Source organism: Molossus molossus, unplaced genomic scaffold, assembly GCF_014108415.1.
Source record: "Molossus molossus isolate mMolMol1 unplaced genomic scaffold, mMolMol1.p scaffold_m16_p_3, whole genome shotgun sequence".
NCBI classification, from domain to species: Eukaryota; Metazoa; Chordata; class Mammalia; order Chiroptera; family Molossidae; genus Molossus; species Molossus molossus.
Window position 1 is genome coordinate 104,273,133 of NW_023425366.1, and position 20,393 is coordinate 104,293,525.

Genomic DNA, 20,393 nt, shown 5'->3' on the forward strand with positions numbered 1-20,393 from the left:
CACTGGCAAACCTGACCCTGATCACATCTAGAAAATGAGGAAATACACCCTGGGCCCTTGAACCCTGGGTAGCACCCTCCTCTCTAGTGCTCCTCCCCATCGGGCCTCTCTCCTGCAGCGGGACCAGCTGTGTCTGGGGTTCAAATAAAGGACAGGTGAGAGCGAGGGGAGGGGAGCGGAGTGACTGTGGGGGGATGAGGTGAGCAAGAAGAGAAGGAGAGTGAAAGAGCCGAGTATGTGTACTTGGCACAAAATAAATATTCAGTAGGTGTGGATCCCTCCCCCGAGAGCCTGTAAGCCCAGTCCAATAACATCAGCGAAATGTTGTTAATTCTACGTTCACTCTACACGACGGCACGTCAGGGGCGGAAGGGCCCCTGTGGTCTGAGGACCCCCAGAGGTCCCATGGAGAAGGCTCATGGACGAGGCCAGAATCAGGGCTCTCAGCACCTCTGCCCCTGCACACACACGCGCGCGCACACACAAAGATGAAAAAAAAAAAAAAAAAAATGACCGAATTTCAGATCCACAAATAAAACTCAGTTTTGTTCTTTTAGTCTAAAATGGAATCGATGTTTCACACTTTCCAGTTTGGTTCAATCAACTCCTTTTAACTTGGGCAGGCAGGAGAAAGAGAAAAGAAATTCAGTGTTTCCCTCTACTCTTGCCCCTCCCCCTGGCCTGCCCAGCACTGAAACCACACTTAGCCCCTACAGAGCGGGCTGCCATGTGCAAGGCATCACGCTGCATGCTTTTCTCATCAGGTGGGTGCTGTGCACCCCGTTTTGCACATGAGGACACTGAGATGTGTGGCTTAAAACCTGCCCAAAGGCACAGAGGTGACAAATGACAGATCTAGGACTTGAACCACTTTCCGTCTAACTCCAGAATCCTTGGAATTCGCCACTGCAGGCGAGAAGTCCAGCTCTTCATCCTCGGCCTGGTGAGTGCCCGGGGCAGTCCTCATGATAGGCAGGCAACCTGTGAAGTTACAGAGTCTCCGCAGGTCTATTTAGCAGAGTAAACTACAGATTTGGCCTGGCTAGTGTGGCTCAGTGGTTGAGCGTCGACCCATGCACCAAGAGGTCGCCAGTTTGATTCCTGGTCAGGGCACATGCCCAGGTTGTGGGCCTGATCCCCAGTGGAGGGCATGCAGGAGGCGGCCAATCGATGTTCTCTCTCATCAACATTTCTATCTCGCTCTCCTTCTCCCTTCCTCTCTCTCTAAAGTCAATAAAGAAAAAAAAAAAAACTTTAAAAAAAGAGATTTGGGTGAACTCTGAAAATCTAACACAGCCAATGAGTTTAGGCAAGTTTCTGAATCGAACTAAGCTTGAAAGAGAGGGGCCCTGTCAACCAACAAAACAAACTGAGCATAAACAGAGGACCTACTGCTTGGTGCGGGGTTCTGCCCTCCGAGAGCGGATTGGGCTTTGAGAGTGTGACCACTAGGGGACGCGCGTGGTGTGTACAGCACAGTTAGAGGGTAGGAAGAAGCTTAGCCGGGGGAGTGGGGCCCCTTTAACCCCATCACCAGCGACCACCTGAGAGCGAAGGAGAACGCCCGCTGGGCCTTGGGGTTCGGTCTTTGGTCCTCTTTCTTGTATCCATCACTTCAATATAATGAGATTCCGAAATCATTGTCTCCTGGCCAAATACTCTGAGCTCCAGAATTCCATATCCAAGGGCCCACTGGCCGTCTCCAGTGAGATGACCTTTGGTTCTCATCACCTTTTTCCTACCCTCTTCCAACTCCTGTGTCCTGGTCTCAGTGACTGGCACCGCCTGGACCTAAGTAAGTACCTAATCAGGTAGCCATGCCCTTGACTCCTCCTCGTCCACCCCACCTCCACACATCGAGACCGGCTGTGGTGGAGACAGTGTGCAAGGCAGTTCATGAAGGACATGAACTTTGGGGTCTGAGAGAGCTGAGCGTGAATCTCATCTGTCAATTAGCAGTTGCCTGACCTTGGGCAAGGTCATCACTTTCACACTAATTTCCCTCAGCTGTGTGATGGGGGCAGCAATGCCTCCCAGAGTCCGTGTCGGTGTGGAATCGGACAGTGTAAACACGGCCAAGTCTCTGCGTTTCTAACTTCCCAAGCCCACTTCTCTGCCGGTGTAGGCCACGTGCTAAGGTTAGGCCCTCACCATCTCTCCCCTGACTGTGAGAATGGGCTTCTGGTGGTCCCCCAGCCTGTAGATCCACTCCCCCCAATCCCTTCTCCACACCGCAACCGATGCAATCTTCGTGAAGACTAGTAGGACCTCACTAGCATGCAACACACTTTATCCAGCCTCCTCAGAGACACCAGAACCACACTACTCCTTTAAGCAGTCATGAGTACAAGAGAGGCCCAGTTCACAAGGTGTAGGTTAGCAACTGGTGTTACACTGGTGTTGAACCCCTGTCAAAATAGGACAAAAGTTGTATATCTCCACCCCAGAAAAAAGCACTACTTGTAAGCACTCGAAATAGTCAGAAATTCCAGGAGGAACACAGACCCCAGGTTGGACGCCCCTGACTTAGCACGGGCTTTGGCTTGGCCTTTAGCAACTTCAAAGCTCTTCAGCAGCCTGCCTTCTAGGCTGACTAACCTCGGTCTCTGGGGATTCAAAATTTCCAACACCTTTCTTAATTTGCATATTCAGGGTCCTCAAAATCTGGCAAGAGAATTCAGCAGGAAGTTCACGGCATTTTCCCCAGAAATAGATGGCACCTCTGAAGGGTTCTTAGAGAGATTAGCATAAAATTATGATCAGTCATTCACCTGAAAGTCTCAGAAGTTTCCTCAGCCCCAGAAGGTGCTGGCGGAGAGACTGCACACAGCCATCAGGGAGGAGACACAGTTCTCGGCTCTGACCCTGCGACTCCCCTTCCCCTCCTCTCTCTGGGTACCAGATGGTGGAGAGACTAAGCTCTCTGAAGTCTCCTACAAAAGCTTGGGGGCATCAGGCCAAGAATTTTAGGACTGTCCTTCATACAGTGCTTCTAGGCAGAGACGTTAGATTGCAACCCAGATGGCTAAGGTGAGCTACATACCCAGAGGCCCGTCTCACTGGGTACCAGCAGAGTAATACCCGGCAAAGCACACACACCTGGCACCAGCCTGACACCTATTCCTACACCTGAGCGAGCGAATGGTGGCACACCGCCTAGGCCAGCATTACTTCAGGTCCTAGGGCCACTGACCTTAGCGCTTGTGTCGTATCACCATAAAATCTTAGTGTGACAAACAATTAATATTGAAGTTGATGCTCAGCGTTGAAAATAAACATTAAAACAAAAAGTGACCCTGAATTTTAACCAAATCAGGTGAAGGGAACCCCGAGGGAGTGGGAAGACGCTGGGAAAGGGAAGGACAGGAAACAGGGAAGCTAATGTTCACGGAAGCTACGCCTAGACCAACGGATGGTTGGCGCCTCCATTTCCAGAAACCTTCATTATTCCAGCACAGCCCCCCACTTCAGAGAGTTCAGAGAGGAAGGAGTGGAGATCTCCCTTCCAATGTGTTGAACTCAAAGAGCTGACAATGTCCCCTTCTGAAAGGGAGTGAGTTCTGGTCATCCAGCTGTGATTTGAGCACACGCGTGCACGCACGCTCTCACACACACACACACACATTTCCCGTTATCATTTTTCCTCCAACCCATGAAATAAGTATCGTAGGAAACACCGGGGTTTTTTTAAGGACACTGATGGCCATGTTCACCCCTGATCCTTATGCACATCACAGTGAGGCCTGAAAGGGCTGAATCTCTGGCACAGATGTTTTCCATGTCAGCCCATGTCTTAGAGGATCTCTGTGCTATTTCTCAGTGTCAATGGGTCCCTTTTACTCTCCTTTTCTTTGAAAATTTTGATGAGGCAGGGAGCCTAGGAAGTGTTCTTCTTTTTTTTTTAATCTTCACCCAAAGAGATGGTAGGAGAGAGGACGAGAGAGAGAGAGAGAGAGAGTGAGAGAGAGAGAGAGAGTGAGAGAGAGAGAGAGAGAGAGAGAGAGAGAGAGAGAGAGAAACATCAATCAGTTGCCTTTTGTTCTCGCCCCGACTGGGGATCAAACCTGCAACCCAAGCGTGTGCCCTGACCAGGAATTGAATTGGAAACCTTTCAGGACATGGGACAGCACTCCAACCAACTGAACTACTCCAGCCAGGCAGAAAGTGTTCTTATGAGCTAGAGCTGAGACACAGATAATCAGTATGGGGTGTCCAGACACTTCCACTTTGAAAGGCCTTTCCGTTAGGGGCGCTCACATTCTGAAGTGTGCCTATCCTGCCAGGGCAATTGCACACGACTGACTAGTGTTTTGCTTTTCCCCCCAAAGAGCCAACTTGCCCCAAGATGAGAATAATCCTTTGTCTGAGTGTGCCTTGTCATGATAGTCATCATTGTTGTCATCATCATCATCATAACAACAACAATAGCAACAATGACTATTATTCATACTGTTATTATTTATTGGGCACTTACTATAGGCCAAATACACAATAGTAACTCACTCTGCATACATTCCCTCATATTACCTCTGTAAAGTATGCCCTATTATCCACATTGTACAGGTGAGAACACCAGACCTCATGGAGTGCTGAAGTGGGTGTTCTGGCTCTAGCTGCCGTGTATCATCAACCATGCCTCACGGCCATTCATGTCATCCCAATTCCATTCATTATAGAATGAATATCACAAACAATCAGCTCACTTTGGAACACACTTCTCGTATCGGAGGACCTGGCATTCGTTTATTCAGCGAGTATTTCTGGGCAGTCACTATGTGCCCAGCCGTCACTATGTGTGCTCACAGGGATGAACATGATGCACATGGCCCCGCCCTCAAGAATGGGACAAAGTCACCTGAAGTTAATGTCCCCCTGAAGGCCTCTACGGTCTCTGCCAACCAGCCTTCCCTGCTGGCTCTCCCTCTTGCCCTGCTGAACCTCTTTCTTTCACATTTCAACAGATGACTTTGAAATATAGTCAATTAATATATATGAGAAAAATGACAAATCTCCAATGCTCTGAAATTATAGATTCATCATTCCTAATCTCCTACAATTGAAATTTATATAATGTTGTTAACCAGTATTACCCAATAAATTTAATTAAAACTAAATAGGAAAACAAAGATCAGGCAGGCTTTAATTCCTGTTTTCATAGCAATCACCATTGGTCCTTCAAAAGATGGAACCTAATTCCACTTACCTTGAGTGTGGGCTGAGTCGTGGCACAGATGAACCTGCTGTTGGCCAATCTGTGACATCTAAGACAAAGTCATAAAATGATCTTTCATTCTAGGAAAAGTCAAATCCCAAGTCATGAATTCACTCAAGCAGTCCTATGGAGAAGCTCTCAGGGGAGGAACTGAGGCCTCCCAGCCAAAAGCCATGTGAGTGAACTTGAAATTGAATTTCCCAGCCCCGGTCAAGCCTTCCTATGATCACAATCTCAGCAAGTGTCTTAACTGCAACCTTTTGAAAGAATTGGGGCCAGACCAGCCATCTACACACTCCTGAAATCCTGATCCACAGAAATCATGAGAAAAAATGTGAGGTGTTTTTTTTTTTTTAAACCATGAAGTTTTGGAGTGATTATTACACAGCAATATAGCAATGCAAATCTCAGTGTACATTTGGTGATCTTCCAGCTTGAAAATTAGAGAAAGCAGAAACGACCATCTTGATAGAGAAAATCTGTATTTTACATGCCTGTGTCCTAGCTCATCACCCACCTTTTAATTACTTGGAGCAGTGACTAGCTGAGATGCCCTGGATGCCACTGTGAAGAGGAAAGACTAGTGAACCATCCTGCTAGGACATAGTGCTAACATCACATCCCTGAGTAGTCCCAGGAAACAGCTGAACCTGCTATTAGCCAATTGCCAACCAGGAGAAACAGCCTGGTATCAATGACGCCCACACCAAAATAATGAGTTCTGGCAAACTCTCTTCAGCGACCAGATGGATAATGGTGAACAACTCTACTCAACAGGTTAAGTTATTTAATTAACTGGGGAAGCAATGTGGGGCTTGCTTAATCATCTCAGATCTGTTAGAGAGCACGTCTGCTGGAAGTGGAGGTTCCCACAGGAACCGTTTTAAAGTCACTTCATGATAGAAATGAATGGCTGGTAACTCCTATTCCTCAAATATCCCAGGTCAAGGTCACACTTCATGATGCAGGTTCTCAGACTTCTGTACAAGATATCACTTCTTCCTCCGACCTCAAGCAGGGCTCTTAGGAGTAGGAACGAGAGAAGCACGTTCTACAGAGCACTCAGAATCATCTGATGGAAAGGCTTTTAGAGCACGCTCTGCCCTCATCTCTCTCTCTGCATCTGGATAGTCTAAGGTTAGCTCCTCGTCCTTCATTGACAATCACCGCAATCACAAGCCGCTACTACAAGTGGAAATAGTAATCCTCAAAAATTTGAGAGTGGGAAGAAGTTGAAAGCCACCAGCATCTCTGAAAAAACAATACAATATGCTTATATATTGTGTATTTTTATTACGGGCCAAGGGAACCTATTTAAAATAGAGATGAGAAGACTATTCTTCTCATTGGAATAATGAAACTGATGTTACCATCTTGTCCAACCTATTGAAAGCTTAGAGCTAAATTCAATGCTTATCCACATGTATTCATTTTAGGGGATGTCATTTTTTTTCCTTCTTCTTTATATGTGTTTTTCTTTCTTTTTTTTCTATTTCTCTTCTGACAGCCTTTGCAGTTCATGTTTCCTCCTTTATCATCTGATGTCTTGATCACCTTTGGAAACAGGTAGCATATAAATTACAAATAAATAAAATGAAAGTGGCAGGGACAGTACTCAGGTTTCCTTCTTGGCCATGGCTATCAAAATGCATTTTCAGAACAAGATGCAGAAAACGACAAGAAGGCTTAGACAAAGGCCCCTTTAAGGAGTGTGGCCTTGGCAGCAGCTGCCATCAGAGAAAGCCCCCGGTGCTTTGCTAGCCAGGCCTCTCCACAAACACTGCTTTCTCAAGGCTCCAGGAGGAAAGTACTCACAGAGATAAAAGACCCAGGTCCTAAGGCTGATTCCTGGTTTGGGAGCAGGGCTGTATATCTGGCTTTCCTACCCTGGTTTGATCATGTGGTTCCTTGTGTAGGTTCCATTGTCTCCTCTGGAGGAGTGAACTTTGAGTTATCAGCTCTCAAATAAGAGTGGTGAGTGTCTCATCTTGTGACACTACTAATGTTTCTGCCTCCTTAAAACTCTTCTTAAAAAGGCCGGAGAAGGAAATGTCTTAAAAATGGCAAGTAGGGTATGCCTCTGGGATTTTTAAATCAACCAGCAAAAGTAGAGGAGAGAACAAAGGGGGTGGGGGAGAGTGTTCTTTATAAGAAAATATATGGTGGACCAGGTGGGTGGGGCTGGGAAGGGACCGGTCAGAATGCATGGCCCCGGAGCCAGCTCCCTTCTAGCATGGACTCATGCCCATCACCAGCCTCCCCAGGGCACCTCTGCCCTGGGCGAGGAGCACGCTGGGCTCACACAGGCTTTAAAAATATCTCTCCGCCCACTGGAAGTTTAATTAATCAGCCAAGTTCTTACCCGTGTGTCACAGTGGTGGCAGTGATATGTACAATGGTGACATGAGGGTGCAGGGAAGGAACAAGGGTCTTATCTAGCAGGAAGGAGGGTTCAGAGCACAAAAGTTACAAGGCATGAGCTCTGATGACAGGTGGCCTTTTGTGTCCCAGTTCCAGCACATGCTGGTGATGCTACTAGGTGATCTAACGTCTCCGTTTTCCACATTTGCAAAAACAGAGTTGATGAGAGTACCTGTATCATATGGTTATTGAAAGGACTGAATGAGTTCATTCATCTAATGCCCTTTGAACACTTCCTAGGACATAGGAAGCACTCAGCTGTGATGATGAAGATGATGACGACAACAGCGACAATGTTGAAACCTAAGAAATGAATATGTGTTTCCCAAGTAGACAGACCATTCCCTACAGAAGCTGCATGACCAAAGAATTGAATAAAATATATACAGCATCTGTTTCCAGGCACTGCTAAACAGGCACTACAAGACTGTAATTGTGGGAAGAAGGGATGTAATTGTGGGAGAAGGGCAAGTCCCGTGTTCACACTGGCTCTTGGATGGAGGACAATTTCCCAGCAACAGTTCATGCTTTGGGGTAACTGAAGGGGTTGAAATCTGTGGGGCAAGGGAGCGAAAAGAAGAAAGTATGCAGAGAGGGGCCCCAGAAGCCTGTGTGTAGGCTCCCCGTGAATACTTGGCTGAAGGCTGGGCTATACGTATGCAAGTTGAGATTAAACCAGACTACCAGGAAGCTGCTATGGGTTTGAGAAGAGAAAACAGATACTAGAATTTAAGAAACCCTAGGAGATGTCTGGAAAACCTCATTAATAACCCCAGGCATCCAACTGAGACACTAGAAAGATCACACTGTAAGTAAGAAAAGCACTATAAAGGCCTACTTTAGACCCACCCTAACCAAAGGAAAACCCAACCCTGACCAGATCTAGCAGGAAAGTGGAGTTTGGGGGCTGAGTCCCTACCAAGTTAGAGGGGCTGAGGAGCACCTGCGGATTTCTACAGACCTCCCCTAACAAAACATAAAATCAAACTCACACATTTAAGGTGGTCAGCTAGTAATTTAGCTATTACAGCAAAAATCAGCCCTCTTCAGAGAAAGATAACAGAACACAGAGTCTCTATAAGATAATATTCACCGTGTTCAGTTCACAGTCAAATATTAGTAGGCAAAGAGAGAAAAAAAATTTTGATCATAATCTAAAAAAAGACAATAGAAACCAACCTCAAGATAGCCTAGAGCCTCCTAGATGTTAGATTTAGTACATAAAGACTTTTAAGAGCTATTATTAACATAGGAAACTATGTCCAAAGAATTTTTAAACCCTGTTTTAATGAGTAAACAGAGTATTTCATTAGAGAAATAGAAACTATATAACAGAACTAAATTTGTCTGGCCGGTGTGGCTCAGTGGTTGAGCATTGGCCCAGGCACCAAGAGGTCGCCAGTTTCATTCCCGGTCAGGGAACATGCACAGGTTGTGGGTCAAATCTCCAGTGGGGGGCATGCAGGAGGCGGCCAGTTGATGTTCCCTCTCATCGATGTTTGTATCTCTCTCTCCCTTTCCCTTTCTTTCTCTTTAAAATCAATAAAGAAAAAAAGTCTTTAAAGAACCAAATTTAAAAATTCTAGAACTGAAAAAAATTGTGTGTGTGTGTGTGTTGAAAGAAAGAGAGAGAGGAAGAAAACAAATGCTTCCTCATACCTATTCTCCCCTCACCAAAATAAAATTGGCATCCATGTCTGTCTTGACCAAGAGACTTCCATTCAGAAAAACAAATAGGACTGTGAACCTCATGTTTTGAATAAAGCAAATCTGTGGTAACAATATTTAAAAAGCAAAGACTGCAATATTAACAATTAAATGAAGGGCATATAGGTACTCACTATACTTTCCAACCCCCTGTGGATTTGAAAATGTTTTTAAAAGTTAAAGAAATATTACATATGTATATAGTTATATATTCGTAGGACGAGAGGAAAGAAATTATACGCAGAGGAATAACCTCATCAGTATGTATCTGAGGATCCCCCTTCCCCTGAAATGGACCTGAGCTGACACAGGGTGATGTCACAGGTGATGTACAGTGAGATCCACTCCTGGTGACTGCAGCTGTCTGGGCAGTGGGGACCAGGCCACAGACAATAGCAATGTGGTCAGAGAGGAAGGAGTACTTATGGAATACGCTGATTTGCAGGACTTTGCCAGTTCTATGTGGGAAGTAAGAGGAAAAGGGGAATCAAGGGGATTCCCAAAGTACCACTGTGGTTGACTGGGTATAATGTGATATAATATCCAGGGAAAAATCCCACAGGAGGGACAATTTGGGAGAACAAAGGAAATCTGTACGACTTTGGGTCTTTGGAGTTTAAGAACTTGTAGGACATCTACACAGGACTGGAGGTAACAAGTGTAAAATTCAGGCAGGCCCTGGCCCGCGTGGCTCAGTTGGTTGGAGCATCGTCCTGTACATCAGATGGCGGCGGGTTCGGGTTTGATCCCCAGTCAGGTGCACACCGGAGGCAGCCAATTGATGTTTCTCTCTCACATTGATGCTTCTCTCTCTCTCTCTCCCTTCCTCTCTCTGAGATAAAAAATAAATAAAAATAAAACAAAGTTCAGGAGGGAGGCAGGAAGTGAAGATGTAGACGCCCGGGGAGGACAGACACCAACCCCGGGAGACGGCAGTGCGGAAGGAGGGGGCAGGGGAGTGGGCAGAGGTAAGGGGCACACAAGGAGCAGCGAGAATGACAAAGAGGCAGAGAAGAGGCAGGAGGAGAGCCAGCGAGTGACATGGTGACAAACGCTGCCGGGGCTGTGCAAAGCGGCGTGGGCAGCAGTGTCTCTGCGACAGTCCCAGTGAGGTCAGCCCACTGCTGACGTGGGGCTTCGCGAGGGCAGGGTGGCAGACTGACCCACGCACCCCCAAACTGAAATGAAAATACCCCCGAAATACAGCGCACCCCCAGAAATGCTGGCTTTGAGACAAGTCCACGTGTCGGAGCCTGAGGAGAACTTCCACGAATTCCAACACTCGTGAGACTGGAGAAACAAACACAGCTTCCGCCCACCCGAGAACCACCGAGCCCCACTGGGAAGGAGCACTGGACTCACCCCATTGTTGGCCTTTGCCAGGGACCCAGAGGCCACACTGGCCAGCAAAGCAAGCGGTCACTCCCTATTTCATAGCAACTGTTTCCATGGTGACCTCCTCCCCAGCCCAAACCCACCTGGGCAGCGCCCCTTTTCTAAGCTCCTTTAGAAAACACACCTGTGAGAGGAACAAGAGCCAGGGTTGGGTGGCCATCCTGGGCCACTTGGAGGGCAGATGAGAGCCAGAGTGACCTGGGACGGGGAAGGAGAGCCGGGGCCGGAAGAACAGTGGAGTTCCGTAGTCCTGCGGAGGGAGCCAGTCCAACGTAGGGACAGCCAAGGTCCCTCCTCCGCCCAGCAGCCGTGGACTAGACAGGTGATCGTCTCCTAGAAGCTGGGCTCTCTCGTCAGGAGCGAAATGCTGAAAATCATCCCAGATCTGGGATAAAGTGAAGCTAGAACAAAGAAGGCTAAAGACTCTTTACAAATCTTGTTTGTCCACAGCCACTGGGCCTACAGAGAACTCTAATGGTTGAACCACAAAGCAGAACAGAAAAAAGCAAAAGGAACCATGAGAACATCTCATATAAAATAAGGGCAGCATTAGACTCGAAAAAAAGGCTTTCTATATATATATGTAATTTATGTATATATAATATATACATATATATTACATTGACATATGCATATATATTTCTATATACATCTATTTATATATATTATATAAATTATTTTAAATTTTATAATAAATAATTTTAAAAGTTTTAAATGGTCTGGCCGGTGTGGCTCAGTGGTTGAGCATTGACCTGTGCACCAAGAGGTCACTGGTTTGATTCCCGGTCAGGGCACATGCCCAGGTTGTGGGCCCGATCCCCAGTGGGGGGCATGCAGGAGGTGGCCAATCGATGTTCTCTCTCATCAATGTTTCTGTCTCTCTCTCCCTCTCCCTTCCTCTCTCTCTAAAATCAATAAAGGGAAAAAAAAAGTTTTTTTTCAATAAATAATTTAAAAAATAAAATTAAAAAATTTTAAGCGACAGTAGAACACTAAGTCAGCATTGTGGAAGACACACTCGAGAAGGAATTCAGAAGTGCAAAAAAAGAAAAACGATGTGAGAAGAGACACGATGTGAAAAATGAACGAAAATCCGGCATTAAAATGAGAGGCATTCCTGGAGAGCAAACAGAAATAACAACCGTCAAAGATGTAACAGCGAACAAACTTAAGCTCAAAGGAGGACCTGCGACAGCAGTGCAGGGCGCTGACACTGTTACTGGCAAAGATAATGTGAAATACCTACACTCGGACATTTCACAACCACTAGGAGGAAGCCATGTGGAGAGCAGACCCTAATCACAGCCGCCACAGAAGGGGGCAGCTGGATTAGATCCTAATAGCCCCAAACCGGAAACCCAATATTCATCCTGAAGACAATGGATGGAGACACTGAGTGATGTTACAAACAATGGAATGCCACATAGGACTTTGGAGAGAGGCCAATTTGGTTTAAGATTACAATGGCATCACAAGATTATTCAATAAATAGCACTTCGAAAGTGTTTTATAAAAATTGTAGTTCATATGTCTAATAACATTTCACCTGACACCCTGTGAAAGTGTAAGATACTGCTCATTCGTTGTGTATATACACGTACTCCCTGTGGACTCTTTGGGGACGGACAACAAATATACTTCTTTGATCCCCTCCTCCACCCAGACAGCATTTGGGTAAACGTCTCTGTAGTGAAGGCATGAACAGGAATGAACGAATGCATGAAGGAATGACTGTCCCAGCTGATTCATCGTGGCTGAGTGTGTCTATTTCCGACTCCAGTCCTGAGGCAGCTTTGCATGATTTCCTCCTGAGCTTTGGGTCAAGAGAAGAAACAGAAACTTCGCAGAGTGAACGGCAGCTGGAGACAGCCAGCGTGGGGAGAAACTCTCGTCCTGCCTGTTCTCAGAGGGGACCCACCCATGGCCTGGGCACCTCTGGCCCTGACATTGAAGGGAAGGGGCGTTCTGTCCCTGGCGATGAGCACCAGCCACCCTGGCCCCATGGTGAACCAGAAGCAGGAGGCAGCAGTGCAGCAGGGAGGAGCCCGCATGAGGGCGGTACCCAGTCTGTGCTGGAGGGAGCTGGGCCACAAGGATGCTGCAGTGTCCACCAGTGTCCAACACACCAATCCCTGTGCAACACCACAAGTCCTCTGAGGATACATGAGTAGCCCCGAACAGCAGGACGTGAGGCCTCAGCTTGACAGGAGGCATCCCCAAGAGGACAGCAACCCCTCGGCTTCCCAAAGCACCAACACACCGTGATGCCGGACTGATTCGCACCAGCTGGTGTTCAGACCCACCCGCCTGCTCATCTGCACGGGCCTGCCCTAGCCCCACGATGCTTGTGAGAAAGCATGAGCGGTCACAACTCAGGGGTCACCTTGGCCAAGAACACAGAAGTAGGAGAAATCTTCCCTCAAGAAATAAACGGCCCCTCTTTAGGCCCGGAGCCTGGATCACCCTCCTGAAGGACAAACAGAGCATCTTCACAGGCGCTCTGAGGTTGAAAAGTTCTGCTTCATTCCACCGGGGCCCCGCCCCCAGGGCTTCACTGCTGAGCCTGCCCACCAGGCCTGAGGGCTGTGAGTCACTCCCTGCCCCTCTCACCTGCTCAGAAGGCACCTTTCGGCCCGCTCAGCTGCCTGGTCCCGGGTGAAACAGCTGGTGAGCTCTGATGTTTGCCCAAGAGCAGCAGGGTGTTTCAGCCAGGTGCCCGAAGTGGGGAGAAGGGCTGAAATCTAGCCAGCCACCCTCTTGAAAGGCCATGCACCCCAGAGGCGGCCCAGATTTCACAGAGAAAAAGCCGTTGCTCTGGGAAGTCTTGGAGAAGTCATCTCTTGATTATTCGCGGCAAAGTTGGGAGGCAGGAGGGAGGAGGAAGGGGTGTGGAAAGCGGGATCTGGGAGAGCTGCAGATAGTTTTCAGTCTTCACCAGGTTAGTAATCTCAGCCTCTGCTCAGCAGGGCCCACTCAGGGAGCTCCTGCTCACCGATAAACCCAGGAGACCTACACGAACACCCACGCACACCTGCCCAATCAACGCACCACCTGCCCGAATCCCCACTGGGAGTGGGCTCCTCGGAGTGTGGGGAGGCCTGAGCCTCACCTGGCCAGCCAGACACAGCCTGCCCAGCTCAGCCTTCTGTGGTCACCAGGACGGGTCACATCCCAGGCAGTTAGGGCTCTCTTGCATGCATCTGTGTCCTGCATCTGACTATTCTCTGTCCAACTGAAGGCCAGTACATCTGACGGTCCTGCTGTCCTCTCTGGCCACCAGTCTGTCCAGACCACACTGAGCAGCTGCTGGCCCGAAGGAGCCCGGCCTTGCCCGCCTCATTCCCACTCCCTCTTCGGGGCCTAGCCCACCGGCCCTGCGGCCGCACTGGTCGCTCGTGGAAATAGCAGGCCTTTCGGTAAGCATGCCAGCCAAATGAACAAGGTCAGGAAAGGCTACCCCATTGGGCGCCCTTTCCTTCGCTCCCCTCATCACCTGCCTGTCGGGAAGCACACTGGCTTCCCTGGCCCAGCACTGAGTCAGCCCCCCCCCCCCCTCCGAGGAGGGAGGACAGGGAAGGCACACTGGTCAGGGCCACAGCACTGCAAAGCAAGGATGCGAGCCATCTGGGATGATTCCGACTTCTCTCTTTTAGAAAATAAATGTAGACATCTTGTTTGAAAATGCATTACAAGGAACCCGCATTCCAGAACACTAGGGGAAACCATCCCGGTTTGGCCTCAGCAGGCAGATGTGACACCTTAGCAAACATCTGGCTGAATCAACATAATTCTCTTGTCAAGAAAAGAATGCCTTCTTCCTCATTTATTATTATTATTATTATTATTATTATTAATCGGGGGTTGGCTTACCAATGGGGATACAATGGGACACTGTCCCAGGATGAATTTAGTCACTGTGTTCCCAGGTTTTTTCCCATCCCTAACCATACCCTGAACCCCCAGGCCTGAAGCGTGTTATGAAGGAAAAGAGGCAATAAAAATAATTGCTGTCCATTTCCACCTCGACACAGCTTCCAGCGATTCTGATCTGGGCAGGATTCAAAGCACATGGCCCCAAGTCAAGAGTCAGCCATTAGCAGGCTGAACCCTCCCCCGCAGCTGGGCCCCACTGTAAACGACAATAGGGAAACACACCCCCACCACTGGTGACAAAGATTCCAGAAACTGGAAAATACACCTGGGGAGCCGAAGCCGTCCTCCCAGTCAGTATCCTAGGAAACAGAACTATCCACCATAGACTCTGTCAGTCTCCGAGGCCTGTCCCACACAGAGAAGTCCTTCAGGCAGAATTGATCTCAACTCTCTGCTGTCACACCACAGTCAGGCTCGGCAGTGACCGGCGGCCAGAGCCTGGCCCTCTCCCCTTGGATGCACAACAGCCACGGAGGCCTCGCGGGGTGGCCCGGCTCCCAGACAGGGCGGGCTCCTTACCGTCGAGCTCCTCCACGGAGATGTTGGCAAGCTGCTCGCTGTCGCTGCCCGCGGACAGAGACCGGTTGAGGTAATTCCCCTTGTACAACAGGCCAGCGGTCACATGGTGGAAAGGCATCTTCTCCCTGTTCGCGGGAGAGGGGAGACGAGAAGGAAAATCACCGTCAATCATTCCTTCTTTATGTCCTTCCAGGGCCACCCCGGTTCTCCAATGACCAGTGTGATCTTTTAAATAATGACATTTCTAGAGGGAAAGTCAGGAAACTCCAGGGCACCCACAGCCTGAACAATTCCCAGATGGTCTCAAGTCCCATCCCTTGCTTCCCTTACGCCGAGCTTCACTGTCCCGTCGAACTGTGGATTTGAACCGGGCTGCCCTCCCCAACCTGCCTCTCCCTGCAGACAGGAATCTACTCCGCGCCGCCCCCGGGCCTGATTCACTCCCAGTTCTCACAGGAAAGGGCCGCGCACCCCAGGAATGCCGGGCCGCCCGGGGACTGGACGCCTGGCTGGGACCCTGCAGAGATCCCAGGGTTTCCCTTTTCCTAGGCTAAGTGGGTTCCACTCACACAGCCCTGAAAATGGGTGGGAACCCAGGCCCTCAGTAAACACGTGTAACAGTCTGCACCTCTGAGAAGCGGCCCCCGCGCCTGTCCGGGTTGCACAGCCCGGAGACCCTACTCAAACCCGCCCTCCTGTCAAGGTGAGTGGCACCTCGAGGTGTCCCAGAACTGAGCATCTTCCCGCATTCTCCCAGGAAATTAAAGCATCTCCTTACCCCAGACTAACAAGCCCTCTGGGCAAAGCCGCTCTGCCCAGGTGGCCACCCCCCGCCCTTAGAAGTTTCCAGTGGTGCCAGGCAGGCCGGGGGCTCCAGGCCAAGGAAAAGGGGAGGAAAAGGAGAATAAAAGGGCAGTAAGAGGAGGGAGAGGAAGGGCGTGAGAAAGATGGGCCCTCTCTGCTATAGTGAGTGAGCCCCTGCGCCTGACAGGCTCTGCTTCCCCACTGGGAGAGAGGCTGAGAGGACTGATAATCCACTGAGCTGAATTCGGGAATACGTAGGAAGTACAGGAAGTCAATTACAGGGCGTGGATAAAGAACATTTTCTTAACAGAGATCCCAGAAAGTGAACGGGGGCAGCCCTGGAAGGGGTAATCTCCCCGCCACCGGGAGCATTCAAGCAGAGGAGAAGGGCCTCCCTGCCAGGGGCTCTGTGGGAGAGAAATGACCCCTGTGCTCTCTCCCCACGCAGCTACCATTCTCCATGTAAGTCACTGGTAGAGGCCCCTCCGGCACTAAAGTTTGTGTCTACAGGTTAAGCTGGAGCGGCCTGAGCAGCCCTCTGGGTACTGCTAAGTGACAAGGTGTAAATTACAGGGAGACGGCCAACAGAAGACCATTCTGACTGTTCAAGACACCCAAACCTTGCTGACCCTCCAACCACACTCGGGAAGAATCCACAATCGTCCCCGCTCATGCTGGAGCTGACAGGCACCGGGGGTGGAGGCTCCGTTCTGCTCTTCCCTGGGACACCACGCAGCGACAGGCACCACTGGACACTCCCCAGTCTACAGCACATCAGCCTGTCCTTGTTGGGGCTGAGCGCTGCTGACTTAGAGACCAACCAAGGAGACTCCTGGAAGTCACAGGGCTTGAACTCCTGCGAGTGAAAGTCTCCTTTCTGGAAGCCAAGCCTGCTCGGTGCTGCTGCAACTAAGCAGCCACAGCTGAGCCAAGACAGTTCCATCCGGACGTCAAACGCTCATTTTAAACTCAAGAAGTCTAAAACCGAATTCATTATCTTCCTGAAAAATAGGCCACACTTCCTGATTCCTCCGTTTCTACCAAAGGTACTTTTCATTCATCCCGACAGCGGGGCAAGGCTCACAAATACCCTGGGCCCGAAACGTGAAACGGACACGGGACGGGGGCAGAGCCAGCCGTCAGCCTCCAGACCAGCGAGTCTCCACGGCTCACAAAATGCACACCCCAGGCCCATCATAAAGGGCGGGGTGCTGCTCGCCTCGCGCACACGCGGTTGCCAGTTACGAAACACACATCTTCAGCTAACCATAAGTCAGACGCCCCCTCCCAAGCCAAGTCTCTCCTCACACATGAATAGAAAACCAATTTTTTCCTGGAAGAACACTTCGATCACCATCTCCTCTTTTCTTCAAGTTACATTTCCGCCTGAACAGGTATAAAGCGGGTATCAGATGTACGAGTTCCAGCCGCTCTCCCTTATCCTAAGGCCAATTTGGGGGACCAGGTGCCATGCTTGTCTGGGCAAGGACCAGATTCCCACAGTCTAGGGCAGCAGTTCTCAACCTGTGGGTCACAACCCCTTTGGGGGTCAAACAACCCTTTCACAGGGGTCGCCTAAGACCCTCGGAAAACACAGTAGGAAAATTACAGTTATGAAGTAGCAACGAAAATAATTTTATGGTTGGGGGTCACCACAACACGAGGAGCCGTATGAAAGGGTCGCGGCATTCGGGAGGTTGAGAACCACTGGTCTAGGGGATGAGCGGTCAATGCTGGCTAACGCTGCTTCCAGCTCCCTCTCAGCTCTGGCCCAGGACCCCGGCTGCCTCACCAGCTGTTATTTTCACTAGCGTTTAAGTTCTTCGCAGACGTGGGAAGACACTGAGCTTGTCTGAGTCCCCTTCCTGGAGGAGCCCCACTCAGCCCGGTGCAGGCGCTGGGAACACTCTGTCCCATTTCACCACTCATCACTCCAGTGTCGCAGCGTTTTGTGAATAGCTTCCCATTTACCTGGACATCTGGAGCCTGGGATCCGCCACACACGTTTCTGCAGCTTAGCCACAGTTATACTCAAACGAACGTATCCCAGCCATGCCCCAGTACAGCCACCTAAGAAACACTGAGTACTTGGCAGAAATAAAAACAATAATAAACTGGCCACAACGGAATCCCATTTGATATGTCAACATCCTTTGCTTCTGCAAAAAGGGGCTTACAAAATTCGGTACGTCGTCAGCTCCTTCAGTCTGTGCCCCGCAAACGCTCAGTGTCTAGCAGGAAAGAAAACATGTGGCATTGAACCATCCATGCAGATAAATAATCATGTTCAAAAAAGGGAAGAACATTATCCCAAGTAAGCTAAAAACAGCTGCTGTAATTAAAGACTAAATTTCTCTCCAAGCCACCTGGGGAAACCCAAGGAAGATTTTCTCTTTGACGAAGGAAGGAAAACATGTAAGTTCACCGGCCGAGATAAACAGGGTCCTGAACTAAAACTTGCAGACGGATCCTTCGATGGGGGGCAATGAACAAAAAATACATGTAAATATTTCCAACGGTAATTTTGCACATGGAGAAATATTATTTAACTGTTTATTGTGTGAATAATTTCTCTTTTTCTTTTATAAGGCAGTATGATTTCATGCTTAAAAATCAGTATTTAACCCTGGCCAGTTTGGCTCAGCAGTTAGAGCGTCGGCCCACAGACCAAAGAGTCCCAGGTTCGGTTCCCACTAAGGGCATGTACCTTGGTTGCAGTTTGTCCCCAGCCTTGGTTGGGGTCGTGTGGGTGGCAACCAGTCGATGTGTCTCTCTCTCTCCCTCCCTCTTTCCCTCCCGCTCTATCTAAAGATAAATGGAAAAATGTCCTTGGGTGAGGATAAAAAAAAAAAAAAGAATTAGGATTTGAGGAAAAAACAGTGTTAGATTTAGATCCTAACTCTACCCTTAACAGCCATGTAAGTGACGTATCTTCTGTCAGCCTCAGTTCCCTCCTCTGTAAACGAGGGTTTTGATACATACTGAACAGTATTTTTGTAAATATAAAATAAGGTAGGGAAAACACTGGACTTAGCACCAGGCACATTCTCAATAAATATCAGGAATGACTTGCTAAGGATTATATGGAACAGGATGCTAGGAAGAGAGGAGGTCACAGATACATTAGATTGAAGATAAAACACTCTGGGTTATGAGGGACGTCGGTGAGGACGTGGCAGGGGTGAGCTTCAGAGAGAAGCTGGCTGGCATTTGGCACCTTAGTTCTGAGGGATCAGGTGTGTGCGTGGCTGGGTAGTTCCAGGGGTCCTGGTGAGCGGTGAGGGGTGTCAGCAAGCAGTTGGCTGCATCAGGAGGAGGGGTACATAGATAGATAGCACAGGAGCTGAGAAGGAGTCTATATTCTGGGTACCAGGGAGCCTGACTCTACGGTCACATAATGGACAAGGTGTCAGGAGGTTAAAAATCAAAGGGGTGGTTCCTGTTTTTAGGGTCAAGGAACTGGTACCTTTCTTGGCAGAGTAATAAACCAGAGAGCCCCATTCACACTGACATGAGACAGTGCCCTTCTGTGACGGTTAATTTTATGTGTCAGCTTGACTGGGCCATGGGGCGCCCGGATATTTGGTTGAACAGCGTTCTGGGTGTGTCTGTGAGGGTGTTTGTGGATGAGGTTTTCATCTGAATTGCAGACCCAGAGAAGCAGGCTGCCCTCCCGGACCTGGGTGAGCCTCAGCCATCTGCAGGAGGCCGAGGAAGGGAGGATTCGCTCTCTCTGCCTGACTGCGCAGCTGGGCACTGGTCGTCTGCCTTCGGATCCGGGCTGAGACTCGGACTGGAGCTTACGCCCTCGTTTCTCCTGGGTCCCAGCTTGCATCTGCAGGCTGTGAGACTTCTCGGCCTCCACAGCCATGTCAGCCAATTCCTTATAATAAACCATCTGTATTCACAGCCATCCTATTGGTTATGTTTCTCTAGAGAACCCAGACTAATACACCTTCCATTTTTTTCTCTACCATACCAAGTATCCAGGCATATTGCTGTAGGCTGATATTATTACTACGGACAAAGGGTGTAGCAAAGCCAGTTCTGCGGGGCCTCAACGGCAGTGCCACTCAGAGTGTGCCCTGTGGGCACTGCCAGCCAGACACTGCGGCTGCTCCACAATGAGCTGAGGACAGGAATCGAGAGACAGCACTGACATTTTTATAGCATCGTCCCAACATCTAAGCATGTGACCAGTGGACTTGATTTTTACATCTTTGCCTTCTTAATTTTATTTTTCCAGTAATTCCTTCTTACTGTAAAAGTATCAGTCTGCCAAGAACTGGAATTTAAAAAAAAAAAAAAAATTTTTTTTTAAACCCTAGTCCTTCCCCACAATTGGTGTGAGAAGCCCCGTTCTAGAGTTTGTTTCGGTCGCGTAGATTTCTGGTAATGGGCC

At 49.0% G+C, this 20,393-nt stretch overlaps 1 protein-coding gene across 2 annotated transcripts in view; it reads right to left on the reverse strand.

The window, feature by feature from the left end:
* Window positions 1-20,393, reverse strand: part of CALN1 (calneuron 1) — a 458,038-nt gene that overhangs the window by 298,540 nt on the left and 139,105 nt on the right. The window contains exon 2 of one of the 2 annotated variants that reach the window (XM_036280518.1): window positions 15,188-15,308. In XM_036280518.1, the coding sequence (XP_036136411.1) occupies window positions 15,188-15,308 (121 nt within the window). Of the gene's footprint in view, window positions 1-15,187; window positions 15,313-20,393 lie in introns of both variants that reach the window. The other variant, XM_036280516.1, reaches the window with a different exon arrangement.